We start from the raw sequence: 21,132 nt of genomic DNA, 5'->3' as shown, positions 1-21,132 counted from the left end.
ACGCCTTCAGCAAATGCATGCAGTGACCCCTTTCTAAGATGCGAGGCAAAGCGGTTGTGGTGTATGCCCGACCCATCCCATGCCAGTATCTTGCTTTAAATCGATCCCTAGAGACCATGCTACTAGGGGGTGGGCATTTGCTTAGAACGTTCATCACTAGTCTATAGCCAACAGGAAAGACAGCAAGGGACCAAACCCCACCAAAAGTAAAAACCTAAAGAGCCAAAGGTAGAGAGTATGAAGAAAGTCTTCCCATCTCAACAAGGGAAAAGAGGATCTCATTGGGCATTTGGAACCCACAAACTTTCAGACTTCCATTCCCCCTCATTTCAAGTCGATAAATAGCAGCTTCCTCCCATTACACTACTATCTACTGATCACTTTAAAACCTATTTGTGAGCTAGGCAAACATGCAAATTCCATACAGTCAAGCATCACATTAGTTTGGAGATAGGGTTATGCCAATAACAGCCATTTAAGGACTTGTCCCATCTCCATCAAACGTTTTATGGTAATCGTGGCACACACTGAAAATTGAGGTGTGTACAGGCACAGCAAGATTGAGAAGCTCTTATTTTCTGTCTCAAGTACCCCAAAGGTACAGCTAAAAGACAAAGGTGTCTTTCGACTGTACTGCACAGATTGAGGGTGAGGGACAGTTGGTGCAGCACAGTTCTTGCAACAGCAGAGCCGGGGCTGACTCTAGCTTTCACTTCTCATTTAGAATCTTAACCAAGAAAAGTAGATTTCAGAGCCCAGCCACCCCAATGATGACAACACAGCAGAAACCAGTGATTTTCATTTGTATTTATCAGACAGTTATCTGGAAACAAGAGCTGGTACAGTGAGCAAGCAGAAGTAAAAATAGCTGCACTCCCAAGGGGAAAAATTCCCATCTTCATTCCCATCTTTAGAATTACACACAGTGGTTAATCTGTTGAGGACACACAGTTTCTAAATTAATAATCTCTACACCAAATTTAATCCAGGTGTACATGTACCCAAGCTGCAGCATCAGCTCCAAAGGAGGTGTCTCAGTAAGAAGCAAGAGTTAAATCCTCACCTGCTATAACAGGCAACGCGCTGCTGCTGTAGAGGAGCGATTTGAACCCAGGGACTTAGGCATCTCGCTCAATTGAGCCACTGCTAAAACAAAGACCACTGGCACTACAGTCAAGCATACTTCAGAGTTAAATACCTGTGCATCAACTGAAACTAATGAAGAGTGTGTTGGACCAGCATGTGTAGGGAACTGTTTTCTAGTATCTACTACAGGGTACCCTTGTGCAGCACAACCAACCACATTTACACTGCTTTGTTTAGAACCTGTAGACAAAGCAGGTTAAGAGATTTAGAAGTATTCCTTCTTGCTGATTTAATATGTAAATTAAATATCGCACTCTCTCAAATCACCTCCATAAAGTTCTTGGAGTTCTGCCAACAGACACATCATAGTAAAAGCTGTTCAAACTGGAGGCAGACACTGAAAAGAAAATCCATACTTACCTGGGATTGCATTTGTGCTGGAGTGAACAGAACAGCTGCATTTTAAAAAAGCCTAGAAAAGCACATAAAGAGGCCAGTGGACAAATACATCATTGTTTTTACAAGGAGGAAAAGTGAAACATGTCTAATAGGCCAAACTGAACAGACAATTTTATTTTTAGAAAGAATTTGCTACAGCAGCTAGGCCTGCTCCTCTGTAGCTGCTATCGCTCCTGAAGAATAGGCATTTGGCACCAGGTTGTGTTCTGTGTGTTTGGAGGGGGGGGGGGGAGAGAACAAGCTTTAAACTGAATTTACTTTTTGTGCAGAAAAAGATGCCATCTTGAAATTAATTTACACAGATGAAGTTTTTAAAATCCTCATCTAAGCCAAGATGGCACAGAAAAGTCCTCAAAAGAGAAGTCAAACAGTAATAAAGCTGATAGACTTAAGTGGTTTATAAAACCTATAAAAAGCTTCACCAGCAGACACTCCCCCCCTTCTCATTCAGTAGAGCTCAGAAAAATAACTCTGGGAGGAACAACACTCACTAGCTGGAAATCTTGCAGAGGCACCCCACATATGTACCAACAGGAATACCTGAAAACCAAATATTAAAAAGCTCCAATTCCAAATCCACGCAGGAAGAGAAAAATCTAATTCACAGGAAAACAGACTCAACCCATGAAATCACAATTGCCTGGGCATTTCACACCTTTCCCTGCAGGCACACAGAAGAGCCACAGCTCAACTGCAAACTTCCCATGGGATACAAAATTTGTCATCTCCCCATCATGCAGGAGACGTCCAGCTGTGCTCTTTCGATTGCTATCATAGATCTCATCTGTTTAAAGTACCAGGCAGAGTAAACAGATATGGAGTCCTTGGTTCCCCACTGCCTCTGCTCATTTCCTGAAGGAGTTCTTCTCAGGGCCCAAAGTTCTTTAAGCTGATTCACCACTCTCTATGGGCTTGATGATGTGGTCTGGTTTGTTGCCAGCTGCAAAGTGATCCCACATCTGAAGATAAAGCCGCTCCAATTCCATTGTATACTGCTTTGTGTTGAACAGGGGACTGGATATTCGCTGCTTCCAGACCTTGCCACGTATTTTCTTCAAGCTGCAAGAAAACAGGCTTACAGATCACACTATTAATAAATTCACTAACCCAAAAAAAATCAACTTTTCAGCTGCATATGGATAATCTGACATTTCTCTCCTCTACAATCTAAACCCTCTGAAGGCCTCACACAATTTCCACTACACATGCCTCACAGTCATTGTTTCCAGCAAGTGACACTGTTGCACATCATCACAATAATTATATTCTGCACTTGCAAATATTCCTTTATAGCCCAATCTGTGTCCTGAAGAGGGTTGATTGATGCAACTTGGTAGGCTCCTGTCACTAACCTCATTCATTCATTGTGTCACAGTAACAAATGCTCTCCTCTCTCCATCATCCCTCTGATACACATTTACTTACTATTCTAGATCTGTTCCCAGCTTAACAGCAACATCTTCGTATTCCTGTCTACTCTTCGCAATTAGTTCAGGACAGCCAAGGCAAGTAAGCTGGGAGGCTGCAACACGTGACGCAAGAGTCTCTCCTAGAAGCAGAAGTAGTATTCTTGAAGCTCTAAATCTCAATCATATTATCTCCTCACTTCTCCAACAAAAGACAGGAATGAGTGAAGGTCCATACTAGCAAGGCCCACCACCCAAAATGATATTTGCATTCACCTCCTTCCCACTACCAGTTCCACCATCAGCTTCTCTTCCAAGTCATGGTCCATTGCCAGCCATCTGACAACATATCCACAGCCTCCTGTTTTCAAATCACTAACATGTCTCAAAACAAAACCACAGTGATGTTCGCTGTAGCCAAGTCCACAACTTTTTGCAACAGTGGCGTATTAGCCAGACCTTACCTGGCATGGTAACCATTGGGGTCCCAGCCCACAGTACATCCATTCCTGTGGTGTGGCCATTACAAAGTGGTGTATCTAGACAGACATCAGCAAGTTGGCCCCTCCTCACATGTTCCTCTTTGGGGGCAACTGGAGAGAAGATGATACGATTTTGTGGAAGGCCCATGTTCTGTGCATACTGCTGAATATTTGGTTCTCCTACAGCTGGGAAACGCAGCAGCCACAATACACTGTTTGGGACTCGCTTCAAAATCTGTAATTAAGAGCAAAAAAGTCAACTCACAGAACATCTCTCAAGGGTATAAACTAATCTGGGATAGCACTGCATTTCCCAAGCCAAGCTGACTAGGCAAAAGGAGTACTACTAACCAGAGACAGGATGAAAGCTACTTACATTGGCCCACATCTGGAGAGTGGAAGGGTCAATTTTATAAAGCTGATTAAAGTTGCAATACACAACAGAATCCTCAGGCAATCCGTACTGGGAGCGGGTGGTGACAATGATAGTGCGTGGAACCTCCTCACCAGTTGCAGCTTTGTTGTTTATCTGAAGGAAGGAAGAGCCTGAGATGTAAAGTGCATCAGAATCCAGAAGGTGGCCTCCAATGTACAAAGGCATGCTTTACTGACTTCCTGGTTTTACAGTCTTTAAGAGCACTCTGCCGCTGCATTTTTCTGTCCCTATTTGAGGATTTTTTTAAACAGAAGCTGAAATCCCAGGATTATAAAACTGCTAGCCCCCAATGTCTCTCAAAAACAAAGCCCATGCACATGTTTTGATTTAACACTTCTTCACTTCTATGCCCATGCTCACCTGGGTAGTTGCAAGCCCATTGCTAATGTTGAATCCATTGATGGTTATCTGTATTTGTCCCCGATTTATCATGTCAATCACTGCCTCTGCAATTGTATTCATAGGAATGACAGGCATGCTGAGTCCAGCGCTGCTGTCGGCGTTGTCCCCACCATCGGGACATTTCATCTACAAGCCACACAAGATGTGAAAGTGTATCCCTCCAAATAAAGTGATTTACAAGCATACAGATATAGGCCTCACTTCGAAGAAAGGTTCAGTAGTTATTTGTTTTTATTAAAACATTTCTACACCACTTCACTCACTGACAACACTAACTCAGTGTGGCTACAAGCCAGCACACTAAGAAAGATATTAAAATAAAGAACAGAACAAATATATACCCCAGAACATCCTCCACACAAGATCTAATTTCCTTCATTAATGACTTTATAGTGTTAAAAGAACCAAGTTAGTGTATGGACACTCATTTATAATCTCATACCCCTATAAATCCCCCAACCTACCTGCTGCCTCCTGTTATTGGCACTTTCCACCCTCTACAAAGTCCCTCTCTCATTTGCAGTCTCCCAGAGGACAAGGCAACTACATGCATACAAATCTGAACTGCACTTCACATGCTCTGTACCATCTACCTGAAAGGTTCTCACCTTCACTATTTTCACATCAGGAAGACTGTCAAGGAATGCCTTCAGATCAATGCCATTTAAAACAATTCTGTTGTCATAAATATGCCCATTGGATTTGAAGTCAATAACTGCTTTTTTCTGAAGGAGAAAAATGTGTTTGAGAATACTAGAACTTTAAAAAGCAATACAAAGGAGGTCATTCACTGCCCAGTGTGGCCACCCCTCACAAAGTACCTTCAGATGTGGGAACATGTTGGCATGATCTCCAATGAAGAATGTATTTGGCATGTAAGCCAGTTTTTCAGAATACTGCTCAGCCACTTCAACAGGGGAGGTTTCTTTGTCTGTGATTATATAATCCATGAATAGTGCCCCACTGGTCCCAGGATAGCCCAGCCACATAGCCTGGAAATGAAGCAAAGATGTCTGGGTTTAATATCTAAGATATTCATCTTCCACACAAACTAAAAGATAGAACACTAAGCATGTTAAACTTTTCAGAAGCTTGTCTTAATAAGGTTATTAAGACTCATAATACTTCACATACATCTCCTTAATAATCCTTACAACCACTGGGCTGGTCAGCACCCCCACCCCCATACTGCAGAGAGAATGCCTTGCTTAAGGCAAGCTAGGCAATTCTCAGTAAATGAGACAGTTTCAGGGTAGTACAAACTGATTTTATAAAGGGAACAAAACTTTTGGTGATGCCGTGAGCCAAGGGTTTCCATCCGAAAGGAAATCTTGGGATTTTCAGACCCACTGATGAAACCATAGTAGGACCCACTGGGCATGTTCACTTTCCAAATATAGAGACTGCTTCAAAGAAGCACCCCATACATGTATCTGAATCATTTTCTCTTCCTTGCCTGTATTGGAGCTGGTCTGAGGGCAAAAAGTTCATTCCGGGCTCCTTTGGTGTAGCCGTTCATGTTGATGAGAATGTGTATGCCATCCTGGTGGATGCGGTCAGCTGCCTTTCCGTTGCATGGAACCTAAGGCACAAGAATTGGAAGCTTCTGCAAGGGCATCCTTCAGTTTTGTTCTGCCACTCCATTAAAAGCTGCCACAATCAAAATTCCAGAGGTGTTCTCTACTCAGGCCATCCTTGGGACCAGGCACAGAAGCATCTGAGCTACGTTTGCCTTTTAAAGTGGGGTAGGATAGCACCTTCAAGACTAGCAGATTTCTATTCTGTTCTAGTCCAGGAGCTTCATGGACTAGAGTCCAGATGTGTCAATTTGGCTCTAGTTCATGAAAGCTTTTGTCCCCCAAAAGCTATTAAATCTTTATGCTGCCATCAGAATTGTCACTGATAACTGCAGTTACGCACATAATTTCTCTAAGGTTTCCAAAGCCGAGACCATAAGAGTTTTCTTAGCTAAGGTAGGGACAGGCTTCCCAAATCTTTTAATAGATAGCATCCAAAATTAATTTGTAATTCAGAAGCAGCTGAGCTATATTTTTGGAGCCACGAATACTTGTGAACTTTGAAAAAATGTCCTGTACATAGCTCAGGTTCATAATGAAGCAGCCTTACAGACTCAAATCATTGATGCATCTAGATCAGTGTTATCTGAGTGGCAACAGCTCTCCAGGGTCTCAGGTTACGCTCTTTCACAGCCCTGCTACCCAAAATCCTTTAGCTGAGGATTGAACTTGAGACCTTCTACAAAGTGCCAATTTGGTAAGAGGAAGAAACATGTCCTCTGTTTCAAGATGCTGAACAATTTAAGCAACACTGACCCACACATATCACCACCATCCTAGAAAATCACACAGGATTTATAGAATCAGAGCTCTTACCTGGGATAGATCAATAAAATGATTTGCTTCAGCCATCACTTTCACCCGGAAGTTCGTGCCATCATCAGGGCTGAGGGCATAGCAGAATACCTAGGAAGGAACAGTGATCAGGTCATCAGAACAATTTCAAGGAGGAAACAGTACTCCTTGTGCATATAACAGACCAGTATTTGGGAATAACTTGAATCATTACAACTTTTTGCACCACAGAACCACATAGTTACAGCCAGATTCCTCAAGCACTATCTGTTAGCTGCTATGTTAGCTTGCAGCATGGAAGCTCTTACCTCAAATTTGTCAGGATTGTGCATTCCTGGGATTGACTGCATGAGGTGGGAAGTAGGATGATTCCCAAAGTCAGAGCTTACGTAGCCAACACGCAGTCGGCCTTCACTAGTCTTCAAGTCCTTGGGATGCTCGTATGGTGGCTTGTGAAGGACATTGATCTGCCAATATAATAACAGCTTACTGGATCATCAAGGCACTGTTTTTCTCTAAAACAAAAGCTTTTTATTGAACCTAACTGTGGACTCTCTTCATAATATTCATACCTTGTCCAAGCACAGATTTCCATGTCTCTCAGCAATTGCCTTCCGGAAACTGTGGGACAATGGATACAGCATACTGTGATGAGGGTGGACAGAAGGAAGCCTGTTCTTCTCCAACTGATCAGCAACTATGCTGACCAGCTTCTTCATCCTTTCATCATAATCGGTCCAATCACAAACTATCTGAAAAGACAAAAGCCACACACAGGATCAGCATATCTTAAGCAGGAGCACTGAAAACAGATTTATGAGAATATTAGCACTGCTTCTTGCAGCCTCTCCCCCAGAGACGATGCCTTTAGTTTGCCATGTGGTCAAAGTCTTGAAATCTCACCTGCAAGCAATGTGCCAAATTGCAATAGGCATCAGGGAAATCAGGTTTCAATTTCAGAGCAGTGCGGTATGAAGCAATGGCCTCTGGTATGTTCCCTGAATCCTAGAAAGGAAGAAACAATTAATCAATGACAGCATGCTTGTTACCTGAACCACCAAATCTAATCCGAACAGCAGGCATGGATGTACCTTATGGATGGAAGCCAGATTGCTGTGGGCATCAGCAAAGGCAGGGTTTATCTGAATGGCTCGTGTGTAACACTGTAACGCTCCTTGAACATCCTGCATCTCTTTTAGAGTGTTCCCCATGTTGGAATAGGCATCAGCAAACGTGGGGCTGATTCTGAATTGTGGAGATCAAAAGGGGGGAGTAGAAGTGTAAAAAGAAACCCCATACACAATCACACATTAACAATTAAAGAATATTCCCATAGGATCAAAAAGACTAGTGCATCCAACAAGAACATGGATTTTATATACCAACACGTGCCCCTTTTCAAAATCTTACCTAATAGCCTCCTTGTAATGCATGAGTGCTTCCTGCAGCTTCCCCTGTTGCTGCAAAACACTTGCAAGATTGGAATGAGCAGCTGCAAACTCAGGGAACACCTGCACGAAACAAGTTACTCTTAGCTTTCCATGGCAAGCTGCCTATTGCAATTCTACTTCTCCCAATAGTACAACCGACCATAGGTGCATGTATCTAACTTTCACAGACAGCCAAGTATAAACATACCTCAAGTGCTTTACGATACAGTCGAACAGCTTCCTCAATGTTTCCTTGCTCCCGTTTAATGTTTGCCAGATTATTAAGAGAATCCGCATGAGTGGGGCAAAGACGAAGAGCTGTGTTGTAACATTCCTCTGCCTCAGCAACCTTTAACACAAAGCACAGGTTAAGCTTATATTAGACAAATGACAAAGCCAAACCCATACACAAACTCCTGTCTGGGGAATACAGAGCCCCCTCCCCATGCTTGGTAACTTCTTATGAAAAGAGACAGTAAGAAGAGAAATTAGAACTCCAAGTTGTTCATGCTAGGCAGAGGGGCCTTTCCCCACTAAATAGGATAACAATCTACTTTAACCATTCTATGGGACCAAGTAGGAGTAAACCCACCGTCAGTACATGCTCCATCACCAGTGGTGAACTCTACAATGAGACAGCCATGATTAAGGTGGCAGGCTTCACTATGGGGTTTAAATGATTTGTTGTTTTAAGTTATTACATTTCCAACTACCGAAAAAATAAATTTGATTTCTTCCATTATGAAGGTCACCACCCATCATACCCAAGCTGAAGGAGTACATAAAGCAAGAAGAGGTGGTTCCTTACACTGCCTTTCTCCTTGAGTGCATTGGCCAAGTTGCAGTAAGCATCAGGAAAATGTGGCTGCAGTTCAATAGCACGTTTGTAGGTATCAATTGCCAAGTCAATCAAGCCCTGCTCATAATAGACGCAGGCCAGGTTGCCATGCACAACTGCATGGTTTGGACTCAGACTCAGGGCTCGTAGATAAGCAGCTACAGCTCTGCAAAGAGATGGATTGTTAATGCTCCACATGTGTCAAGAGAACACAACTGCAGAACAGCTGGGGAGTAAAGTTACATAGCTATAATGAAGTCTACTGAAAAGCAACAACTGTTTTAAGGTTTCCAATTTAATGTAACAAGAAAACATGGCTACACAAGAACGATATTTAACAAAAATGACTTTTTAAAAAAGTTTCTCATTCTTGAAGCAGAACATATTTGTTCAAAATCACATCCAACATTTATGAGGCAATCAAGTATCAACACGCCTAGTCAATACAGAAAGTGAGTCAATTATTGCAATGAAAAGCAAAGCATTTTATCCGCTTACCTGTCAAATATACGTGCTTCTTTCAGAACATTCCCCAGATTAATATAAGCATCCAAGAAGTTTGGATCAAGAGTCACCGCCTTAGGATATTGAAGAAAATGAACCTTACTTTGATTACTATCATATATAACAAACCTAATATTTAGCTGAATATGGCAACCTTGAACACAATCTGTCTCCTACTTGCAATGCAGGAAATGTTACCTGTGTTCTAACCATATAGAAAGACACTAGCAGCAACAAGATAGCACTTAAAGGATTTTATTATTTAAGATATTTATCCCATCAGATCTAAGAGCAAGCTTATGTTGAGGGACAAACCAGAGATGAAAGATTTCCCCCTAAAGAAAGCATTCTTCAAACATCTCTTCTCCCTCTCACTGCAGACCTCCAATTCTCCCCTCATGCTGTTTCTGGGAATCCCCTATCTACAGAATGGGATTTGGGGGGGGGGGGGTGTCACTCCATGATACTATGTGAACCAAGCCATAATTTCTTCTCCAGCTGTATATCAATTTGTTTCTTTGTTACAGGCTGCTTGACTTAGGCGCACAAGCCCTTGTGCATTCACACCCTCACTAACCTGCTGAATATGTAGATATGCCAACATGCATTCGTTACTACTTAGGAAGCACTGGTCAGATACTGAACATTTTTGGCAGATGTACCAGAGGATATAAAAACTTACAACTAATTACCTTTTCAAAGTGATGAATGGCAAGCCAGATTTCTCCTTGGGCGTTGAACACACAGCCAAGATTGCTCCATGCTACTGCAAAATTTGGTTGAGTCTCAATTGCCTTCAAATAACAGGCCTTGGAAGGGTTAAAGATAGGTAGATACAGGGAAAGGGAATATTTGCACAAAAGAAAAGTGAGAGGAAAATTGCAGTTAATATTCCTTCTCTAACCAGCCAAAAGTGATCCTGCAGTATAGGCTAGCATGCGCCAAAACTAATGCGCTGTAAACAGCTGGTTGGTCCTGCGCCAGCGCAAACCAAAACCCAAGTGCAAATCCACCATTATCAGTTATGCTGACCATTACACAGAAACATTCTCCATGCCCTCACTTCCTTCTCCCAGCAAAAGTTCAATGCAACTGCTTTCCTATTGAATCCACAACATAATTCAGTAACAAACAAAGCTAAGATCTCACATGCTTAGGCAGCAATTTAGCTAGCAGGCTGCTCTTAAAATAACTCTCAGTTCATCTCTTTCAAGCATACTAGAGAAAGCTGGAAGTTCTATACAAACTACACATTAAAAAGAAGACCCATGATCTCACATACTAGTGGTTTAGGGTTTTTAAATTGTTGACTTCCTAGCCTGAACTCATCCCTTTCTAAAATCCTGATACATATCTTACTTTCAGCCTTCAAAACCTCAAATGACAGGTTTGCACAAAGGTTCAGGTCCCTGTAATGCAAGCGCAAGAAGTCGCTAGCGCACCCTAACAGCACGCCGCTGCGCCCTCGCTGCAAACTGCTGCGCTTTGTTGAATGCCCTTGGAGACCATGAACAGCCAACCAGATTGATTAATCTACCACACAGGCCCATGCAGAAACTTGAATGTTAAATTTGTGTATGAAGTCTGAACACTTTAAAGCCCAATTCAATCCAAAAGCCTACAGCATAGAGCACAGGAGCCATCTAGTTAGAGATGAATCATCTAGTCAGCCATTCACAAAGGGCTCAATCGCACGCAATGCGCAATTCCGCCGCGCAGCCTTTGCGCTACTGCAGGATCACAGCGCATCATCAGAAGAGCAGAACGCTGCAATCCAAACAAAGAAGAAAAAGGAAAAAAATGAACAACCAGGAAGAGTTAGAAGCTTTAACTATAAAGTATCTTGAATTATTTTTTTACATCTTAATTAATTTTAACTTTATTTCTTTGAAAGAATTGTGGCTAGGATTATAAAATATTTTCTAACATTACTTGCTTGTACATAAAATACTTAAAGCTGTTTCTGAAGCCACAAGACAGAAGATTCAGGCATGGAGGCAAATGGTTTTGCTGTGGCAGTTACAAACCCGTTACCATATTTCTCATGTGACTTTGCGGTGCGTTCCTTGCTGGAAGAGGAGGAGGAGGAGTGTGTCTGCCCTAGATCCAGGCCTCGAGCTCCCTTCAGCGAGGCACCTTACGCATGGAATAGGAGGTTTCACCCACCTGAAACCTTCTAAATACAATATCAATGGTGAAAAACCAAAAACAAGAGAGAAAATAAAACAAGATCATTAGTAAAAAGTTCAACAAAGCAATTGAAAATCTTTGGATACGTCTAACACATGGGGTTGAGGGCAGTTTGTCTGTAACATGGGAGACATGCAGAAGGGAAAGGGTTAATCAGGACAATTGCAAACACAGGACTTGTTGGAAGAAAGGCTCTGAAACTTCCACAAAAAATTAAATTTCACTTTAAACTTCAAAGATTTTGCTGGTTTGGTCTTGCAAATGCACTGATAGCCAAAGAAATACATTGCAGTTTATTCAAGGTATATTTTTCCTTCATGTTTAGTGGATTTCTCGCAAACATAGTAACACTTTCAAACTAGGTGTCTCCAGAGCTCTGAAATAAAGAAGTCAGCAACCTATGGCAGGCGCAGTGTCTTGGCCTATACCAGTCACACTAAAAGCTGCAGTGAAGTGCAATTAATGTTAGCTGTCCACCTGGTAGGCTGAGTATCATGTGTCTGTTCAAAAAGACTTTTTAATACCACCAACATCATTTTACAGCATTGTTTGAGAATCTTTCCAGCTGCAATTTTGCCAATTAGGAATCATGTTGCCCTGGGGCAGTTATCAACCCAAAGTATCTGATGAATTTGTGCTGTGAAGGTCCATGACCAGTACCCTGTAACAGATTGACCTGAAACGCTGTGTTCCTCCCACACGGGCGCAGCAGCCAGCCAGACAGCTACACTGTTTATACACTCCACGTGGTAGCATGCGCGTGGGGCTTGAAGTGAAGGACTCGGGAGGTCCTTCTTCCCTCCACACTCCTCACCCCTGCTGCGCGGATGCGTAAGGTGGCTTGTAACAAGACAAATTTAGGTTCTCTTTTTTGCAATGCAAGTTTTAAGTGTGCCAAGAGTTTTAAAACCCCTCCTGGTGTTCAAATTCTTGGTTGGAATACAGACTGCTAGAAGCCACCTTTCCACTCACTTTAGCAAGTTTTTCTTTGATCAGTTCATTTTCCAAACAAACCAGCTGTGTCATTTTGTTTTGGCAAAATAGAGGCAAGTTGTTTAAGGAACTCAAATATGAATGTTTACTAGCCTTTCTTCCACTATAAAGATAGGGGGAAAGGTTAAAGAATAAGATTTTTAATGCCATATCACAGGATAACATTTGATAAGGTTCTTCTCCACTTACAAGCCACAAAGGACTTTAGAAGAGCAGTTTTCACTAGCACCTGCTTCTCACAGGAATCACGAACTAAGTCACAGGCTTGGCATCAGCAGGCAAGCCTCAGTTTGGAAGAAATGTTATATCCAGATCAGAGAACGCTGGGTCCCCTGCCAGTCACTTCACAATAGTGGATAGTCTACATTCTGCAGCAACACTTGACATTCAATTTCTTGTTTAAATCAAGAGTTAACATGGGCATGCCATAACTTGCCCTGCAACTACTCTGGGGCAATTCAGGGCCTTCAGCTTTCAGCCATTTCTTGGGACTCTTGCAGATCAATTGCAAACTGATGACTTGGTGCAAACGTTCAGGTTTTCAAAAGACTGTTGTTTAAAATTCATTCTACAGAACACCTACCTTGGCTTCTTCCAAGCGACCCAGGGCTTTGAGCAGGTTCCCCAGGTCACTACGAACACAGTACAAGTCCTGAAATACAAATTCGCAGTGTCAATCACAACAGAACCAAGGAACTCTTCCAAGATATTATAGTGATGGTGCAGCTCTGACATATAAGTATCCAGAACATTTCCCTCTACTTTAAAAATTAGTACCTTAAACAAATGACAGGACTAGGGAAAGTCACTAGAAATTAGCAAACATTTTAATAGATGGTTGCACCACAACTAAGTCAACATACAGCAACCTGGCAAATAGTCCAAGGAAAACATAAGCTCCCCACAAAGCCTCCACAGCTTTGCCTTATTTGTTAATATGGCTGCACGACCAGTGCTGCTCCTACCCTAGCAGCTGACAGAAACCAGAAGAAAAGGAGACACTTGAAGTGACAGCAGCAAGGGATGAAAAGAGCAGGAGGTGGCCAAGCATTCCTGAAACACCAATTTATGATATCATTTTAAATGGTCAACTGATCCAACCCTTTTATGCATATGCAAACCCTAATCAAATAAATAGCAGAAATCCATAGGTAGTCTGAAACATGTGTTAATGGAAAAACCTAAGACACTCTTAACTGCCCACTGCTGCCAAACATGTAGTGAAAAAGATTTTTACAAGCCATTTCAACATAATTAGTTTCAATCTCAATGTTTAGTAAAATTGTGGTATTACTATGTAACAACTTACAGGATTGTACTGCAGGGCAGAAACGTAAGCCTGGACTGCCCCTTCCATATCACCTGCAGCTACCAAAGCAGCAGCCAGATTAATGTATCCATCAATAAAGTCTGGCTTGAGGCGCAGGGCATGTCGATAGTGTTCAATTGCCTCCTGCAGTTGCCCACGCTCCTTGTACACATTTCCCAGATTGGAGTAGGCTTCTGCCAGAAGTGGATTCTGCTTGATTGCCAAAGTGCTAAAGTGAGCAGACCTAGAAAAAATGCAGAACCATCTGCTACCGGACCACCATCATAATGGTTTTCAGTGCCTAATAAAATTCTCATCAACGAACAGAATTTCTAAGAATAGATACCGGTCAAAAGCACATTGCTAACATCAGATACAGAGTTCATACATATCATTTACAACTAGATAATGCAAACATTAGAGTGCCCTGGTTGTAGCAAGAATGAGATACATACAAACACAGGGCTTTTTCAATGCAGACCACTATTCCTAGTTTGATGCAAGCAAAATCAATCTAGGTGGGGAGGGGTAGTAGTGACTTAAATTTGTGCAACCTGACTTATAATTGCATACAGTTTGATCAAATACATTTTAGACCCCTTTGTAACCTCTTAAATTTAAACTTCCATTCCAGGTAAATTTGACATTACTCTGTCCTCCCATCTAGGTAAAAAGACATTCTGTAATGCCAGCAAACCATCCCATAACAAAGTCTGCCAAGAAAACGTCGTGATGCGACATCCCCCTCCATGCATCAGTAATGACTCGGTGCGTGTCTTTACCTTTTTTTAATGCCAGATACTGCAATTATAACACAAACCATACCTTTTAACTACTTCGACATCAGATATAGTAAATATAAAAGTAAAAGTAAAAAGAGTATTCACAATTTCTTGCTGCATAAAGCATTTTGAGCAAGTTATACTGTAATATATACATCAATTAAAGTGCTACTAGAATATATGAAAAAGCACACAGCTTTTTATTCATTTCAGTTCTTTCAATGTTTATATTTTAAAATGCTGGCCATAACGCCCAAATGAAAGATGTTTTTGACTTATCAAAAAATCCTGTCTCCCATTAAACAACTAAACTCCACAAAACACACCCTGTTAGGAAGCACACAGTTTCAAGTATTTTATATTTGCCAGTCACATTCCACTGAAACAGTGAGCTTCCTTGCCTGAAGGAATTATGCTAGGACTATAACAGCAATGGGAAAAAAGCTGAAGTTAAGATTTTCATTCCAGTAAAATGATCTTCTGCCTATAACCAGTATCCGATAAGCCTCACTGTGTTAGAGTTGCAAGCACACCAGCTTGAGTCATAGATCTAGCAATGCTGCATATATTCAAGACATTTTGTCAATAATTTTTCCAACACAGGAGCCTATGTAGAGGACAAAGAGACCCCAGCCTCCTACCTGTCCAGCCTGCGACACTGGAAGTGAATAGATGAGAGCAACAAAAGCACGCCAGTGTTGTCGGGCTCTTGTCGCCAAAGCTGCATGCAGTGTCTCTCAGCAGCTTCAAAGTCTCCTGCTTGATACTCCCGGTGAGCCAACTCCGCTAGCCCTTGGAAGGAAAGCATACGTTTCGTTGGTTCTGAAGAGTCACCAAAACATTTAGGGGGGAAAACAAAAAGTTAGAAAATGGGAACAAAAACTGACAAATTATGGTGTACAAATTAAAAGATGAAATGCTTGATAAAACCTGGCCAGGGAGGGGGTTAAAATAAAACAGAATTCTACTCCAAGAAGGTATAGACATTTCTAACTTACTAGCTTTAAAATAAAACTCTAACCTTGACAGCCTGCAAAGCCTTTTCTACTTACATGTTCCCTTCTATACTTCTTTCCCCCTTCTTCTAAGGATACAACACATTCAAATTCAATGAGGGTATGACAGACCTGAACACCACCACCTGAAAATCTACTGAGAAACTGCTATGCTGCATCACATTAACAAGTGCCTACTCTTCACCAATCTTAACCCAAAGCAAGTCCTGGCCTGTTTTACAAATGAAAAGAAAATCCTTCCGCATGGCATTCAATTTCTCTGAAATTAGGAGGTAATGTAACAATTAAATTGAAAACATGTTTCATGCAACAAAATGAAGACCTGCTATACTAAGTGGGCATTAACACCTTATTCAAACCGTTCAAAGAAAGCTATAAATAACTTTTTCCTGCATGTTCAATATCTGCTACTCAACTATACAAACTGATTAGTTGAAACCTAATACAATTGACAAGAACTTCTCTTGGGAAGGGAGATGGTAAAACCCAGAACCTTCTGGCCAAGGAACCAGTATGTTAAACACATAATAAAAGCAATTATTTGGAAACAACTGCTAACATAAACCGTGTGTAATGATGAATAAACATAATCTGCATTGCAGGTGGTTAATTCAAGGTATCAAAAAGACAAAACAACAACACAACAGTAGACATTCTTTCTGGCCACTGGTTGCCTCTTCAGGAGCTGAAGACATGAGCTCCCCAGCATGGGCTTCTTCTCTTCTGCCTCCATCTCCGGTCACACAGGGAAGGAGAGGGAGGAGCTACTCTAACTGAATTCTTTCAGGCATCAGTGGACTCTTCAGAAATGATACCCCCTTCTAAACTTACAACAATTTAATGCCCACTCAGAGAGGTTTACAAAGCTTCTTGTTATTATCTTCACAATCATCCTCCGAGGTGGGTGGGGCTGAGAGAGCTCTAAGAAGCTGTGACTGACCCAAGGTCATCCAGCTGGCTTCAAGTGGAGGAGTGGGGAAGAATCAAACCCAGTTCTCCAGATTAGAGTACTGTTGCTCTTAACCATTACATCAAACTGGCTCTCTGGAATGTGTCCCTATATATAAGCATTTTTTAAAAAACTATTCAGAGCTAATAAACTTTTTGTGTCTCTCAATTGCTGGGTAGCCAGAAATTATTTGTGATAATCACTGGCCCTTCCTTGGAAAGTCCTCTGTACATGCCAAATGACTGGGAGAAGCTTAGCGCAGTTTCATTTCATAGAATGTTTTTGAGGCGGCACAAACACATCATGCAAGGCAAAGAAGACAAATACCTCCCTCCCACTTTTATTGTCAATTCTTTCATCCTTTCTCCTTATGAACTCCCCTCCAGAAGTCCAGCATACATCTTACACCATTTCCTCTGGATTTGGGGCTGGGGGCAAGGGCGCCCGTCCATCCCACAAACAGAGCACTCCCACCCATGCAACCACATCAGAGGCAGGAGGAATTACTCCAGGAAACAGATGCAAAAGGAATTGCAAATGAGAGCTAGTCCCATGTCTAAAGGAAGCTGCAACAGCAGTAAGGAGAAGTACCTTGCCTGGAACAACAAGATAGAGAGAACTACACCCCAAATATGATGTTGATTGCAGATAACCATTCTTTTTCCCGAGCTGCAAATCTTGGGAGGAATGAATGCCAAAGAAAAGGGCAGCAAGGCCAAAACTTGTAGCACAAGAACGGATGGGAGGAATTAGGAACTCAGCTCAGAGGCGCTCACTATTGTCCCAGTGAAACAAGCAGACTGGTAGAGGGTTTTAAACATGATCATTCACGTCCCAGATGAGATGAATGATCATTCCTCAAAAAAGAATAAAGACTCATCCTGCCCCCATCAATGTAAGAGATATCTCTCCCCCACTGACATTCTCTACTATTAAAGGAGAATCACAGGCAGGATGCTGCCCTGTTGGCAAGAAGATTTGTAGAGCTCAATGCGAGTTAAAGATCCAACTCATGTGAAAATTTAAGACAATTCATTTCAAAAATATCAGATTTATCATTTCTGCAAAGGAACCCAATTAGTAACAGCTGGAATCAAAGTTTGATAAGAACATATGCAGGGCACTTCATAAAAAGGAGAAAGGGAACACTTGTTTATTGAACAAAGAATCAACAGTTCAGACTTGCAGCAACTGTACACACTACTTTTATGGAATTTTCCTTTCAACCTGACATTGAAAAGTTAACAAACAAGCTCAGTGACTCAAGCTGCTGCCTGAAGTTCTTACGCTCTGTTTCTAAAGAAGCCTAGCACAATCCTTCTGGAAAATCCCTATCACCATTCTAAAGGGATTCTATTCCTGAGTGACAGCACAGTCATAGGTAAAAAGGTTCAGCATTTCCAGCTTTGGGGTTTGACTATTTTGTACATTTTCAAGTTTCCTCACACTGCTCTAGTGGCAAATTTAGTGATTTATTACTATTAACAGCATTAACTTTCCCTATTTTATAGATGGGGAAGTGAGGCCAACTTACATTATTGCCCACAGCAAGGTAGACACGAACCAAATTCTACCATAAATCCAGGCTCTCAACTTTGCATCCTCCACACCACAACAGCTTTTAAAAAATGAAGATCTATGGGGTGCAGCAATCACTACATATTTTAGTGAACATACCATAGGGAAAGTTTCTGGAAGCCATTCCAAAATTTGTACATCACGTTTCTGAGAAAGGGACACATTATCCCTTCAATAATACAAGTTTCAGACTTTACAGCACAGATGTAATTCCTTCCCAAAACACAAACAGTTCTCATATTACATTTCCCCCCTGCCCCCAGGAAACACCTACCATGGTTCCTCTCTCAACTCTTTATTCCACTTATAGATACTATACTGTGCAAAATCTAGTTAGCTTTTAGAACTAAGCACAATGAATTATATTTTTCAAACATTTTTACTAATTTGTCTTTGTGTAAGATCATCTAGTGCAGTGATTCTTAACAGTGCTATCCCTGCCCCGGAAGAGGCTGGTATGTCAGTCTGGGAAGCATCGAGGTATTTTAGGCAGCCCCTTTTTCTCAACTTGCAGTGGCTTCTGACAGCCAGAAGAAGAGGCTTGTTTTATAATGAGAAATAATGATTTCTCCCTTGACCACTCAAAAAAGTGGCACACCGCATACAGGAAAATATTATGGAGTTGTTTGATGACCAACAGGCACACGAAAGTCTCCTTGCAAGTATACGTGAGATGTGTAACCTATTATTGTTAATACATTTATATAAACAAAGTAATCTTCTCTAGAGTGCTTTTTTTTAGTCTTCAGTTTTTGTTTGTGGCATGGGGCATTTGATGAGACTAACATATTTAGTGGCTGGATCTAGCAGAATCTCATGTAGGGAAGGGAAACTGATCCCTATGGGCATAAAAAAAACTAACCATGATACTACATAACAGCTCCATTCTGGGGCACAGACCCCAGAGTAATTTGTGTTGCAATGAACCAATAACCCTCAGCCAAACAGATACACCTTTGACTCAGCAAAAGTAAACTGTATTTGGTGGATTCAGATTGAGCCATGTTAAGAAAACTGTTGCAATCTAAGAGATCCACATTTTGAAAATGTCTAATGTCTGAGTATCACTGAACACCAAGTCAATCTCTAAGAACATTTGCATTTATCTGTTGACCACAGACTGTACTGAAGCGGATCAAGCCCCGCCTCAATTGGACTAGACTCCACCCCTCCATCCCAGGCAGCTATTGTGTGAGTCTATTTGGAGACAAGAGTGTGTGTTAAGCACTTCAACTACAAATTTATTCCATTCTTTTCTAAGATACAACGCATCATGAAGACAGGACAGGATTCTTGAGAGAGGTGTTCAACTCTGGAACAGTTTGCTGCAAATATTATCAGATACTTCTGTGCATCTTAGAACAATTACAGAAAGTAACATTATGACAACGACAGTCTGGATGGAACTAACGGGAAGTCTGAAGTATCCTCTCTGCTCCCACGCCTCAGAAATGCTACAGAACTTGTCCCTTTGAGAACGTTCCGAGAATTAGCTACGATACAGAAAAAGTACCCAGGTGGCTACATAACTTACATGTGAAAGGCCATCCTCTGAATTTACCAGATCCTCCGTTATCCCCCACCCTACCCCACCTGTACTAGATTCACTGCCTACCCTCGGGCACCTTCATCTCCACCTTGCGGCCTACAATTGGCAACCTGCGATTCCTAGCGAAGCTCCCACTGTCTGCTAGCCCACCCCGCTTAGATGTAACTATAATGCACTTCTCCAAGTTATTTCTAACTTGCCTTCTCAAAGACCCTTCGCGAGGTTGGCGTGGTGCTGCCAGGTCTTCCCAAGTCGCTTTTTTTGCCATCACCCCCACCTCTGCGCGTAAGGAAAGGGAACTGACACCCAGCGAGGCCTCAACGGGCCCAGGCCTTCCTGTGAACAGGTGTGCCCCCCCCCGCACAAGGCTGCACGCAAATCTCTCCTAATTTTGGGGTGGTGGGTGAAGAAAGCGAAGACCCAGAATAAAAAGCTCTGACGCTTCTCTCGCCACTCAGGAATAATGGTCCCAGTTTAGCGGGTCAGGGTTGTCGTAAGTCACAACTGGCGCGTGTGTGTAAATGAAATGCTTTAAACAATTAAGACACACATAAAATGGAGCTGAACAGCATTATCACTCTCTCCGGGCACTGGAGAGGCCTTTCCTGCCACGATGGAATAGCAACTGAACCCTTTCGCCTAGTCGCCTTTCCTTTCCTCCTGCTTGAAGGGCACAGGAAGAGTAACGCGCCTATATCTCTTCTGCCCTTTCCCCATAACATCCCCCTTCTCCACTCCGGCATTTTCCACACCCTGACAGAACAGAATAGCCAGCCTAGTCCGAGGGCGGTTAAGGTGGAAACCTCCCGGCAGGGGGAACAGAAGCGGGCTAGCCTGTACCTGTGCTGTCGGCTACATTCCCCACCGAGGCCGCCATCGTTCCTGCTCGCGGGCGCCCCACCGACTCTCGCAGGCGGCACCTCCTGAAATGGCGGCTGCGATGAGAACGCTAAGGCTGGGCGGGGTGCCGCTGGATCTACTTCCCGCACGCGAAGTAGTCCCTGTGAGGAAAGAGAATGAGGTCCCTCCGCAGTGTTCCGCGCGTTTTCTTCGCTCTATCCAATGCTGTCGTGTTATTGCATTGGTTTTAACGTTTCCAAACGAGGCGGCCGCAACAAACTTGATTTATTTTAGTGTTCTTCCGCCAAATCTCCACTGCGACAGATTAGCGAGACGCACATGCGCCTTGTTCATCTCCTGCCCCCCACCAAGGCTACATCCGGGGCGTCACCGCGGGGGGCAGGTGCGAAGAGGCCGATGGGAAAGGAAAGGGCGGGAATTCGACTGCGGCAGTGCCCAAGGGAAGCCTCCTCCCCCCCCTCCCGGTGAAATTTTCCACACGGCGGCTGAG

The 21,132-nt window shown here is 42.5% G+C and overlaps 1 protein-coding gene across 3 annotated transcripts; it reads right to left on the bottom strand.

Annotated features, from left to right (window-relative positions):
* Positions 1-792: 792 nt before the first annotated feature.
* OGT (O-linked N-acetylglucosamine (GlcNAc) transferase) lies at positions 793-20,957 on the bottom strand. 3 transcript variants are annotated; one of them, XM_054996601.1, is made up of 22 exons: positions 20,622-20,955; positions 15,331-15,511; positions 13,908-14,151; positions 13,182-13,250; positions 10,108-10,224; positions 9,410-9,489; positions 8,882-9,077; positions 8,282-8,422; positions 8,054-8,154; positions 7,735-7,888; positions 7,547-7,648; positions 7,216-7,395; positions 6,952-7,110; positions 6,665-6,754; positions 5,728-5,853; positions 5,093-5,263; positions 4,880-4,996; positions 4,230-4,397; positions 3,810-3,962; positions 3,416-3,668; positions 2,971-3,094; positions 793-2,604 (listed from the first exon to the last, which is right to left on the bottom strand). In XM_054996601.1, exons 1-22 carry the CDS (start codon positions 20,656-20,658, stop codon positions 2,430-2,432), a joined length of 3,138 nt encoding a protein of 1,045 aa, XP_054852576.1. In that variant the 5' UTR covers positions 20,659-20,955; the 3' UTR covers positions 793-2,429. The 3 variants fall into 3 exon arrangements, with proteins under 3 accessions (XP_054852576.1, XP_054852577.1, XP_054852578.1); XM_054996602.1 differs by having other exon boundaries at positions 15,331-15,481; XM_054996603.1 differs by lacking the exon at positions 2,971-3,094 and having other exon boundaries at positions 2,499-2,604; positions 20,622-20,957.
* Between the last annotated feature and the right edge of the window lie 175 nt (positions 20,958-21,132).

This window comes from Eublepharis macularius, chromosome 13 (genome assembly GCF_028583425.1).
Source record: "Eublepharis macularius isolate TG4126 chromosome 13, MPM_Emac_v1.0, whole genome shotgun sequence".
Lineage (NCBI taxonomy): Eukaryota > Metazoa > Chordata > Lepidosauria > Squamata > Eublepharidae > Eublepharis > Eublepharis macularius.
This window is presented reverse-complemented; position numbering and strand designations above follow the sequence as displayed.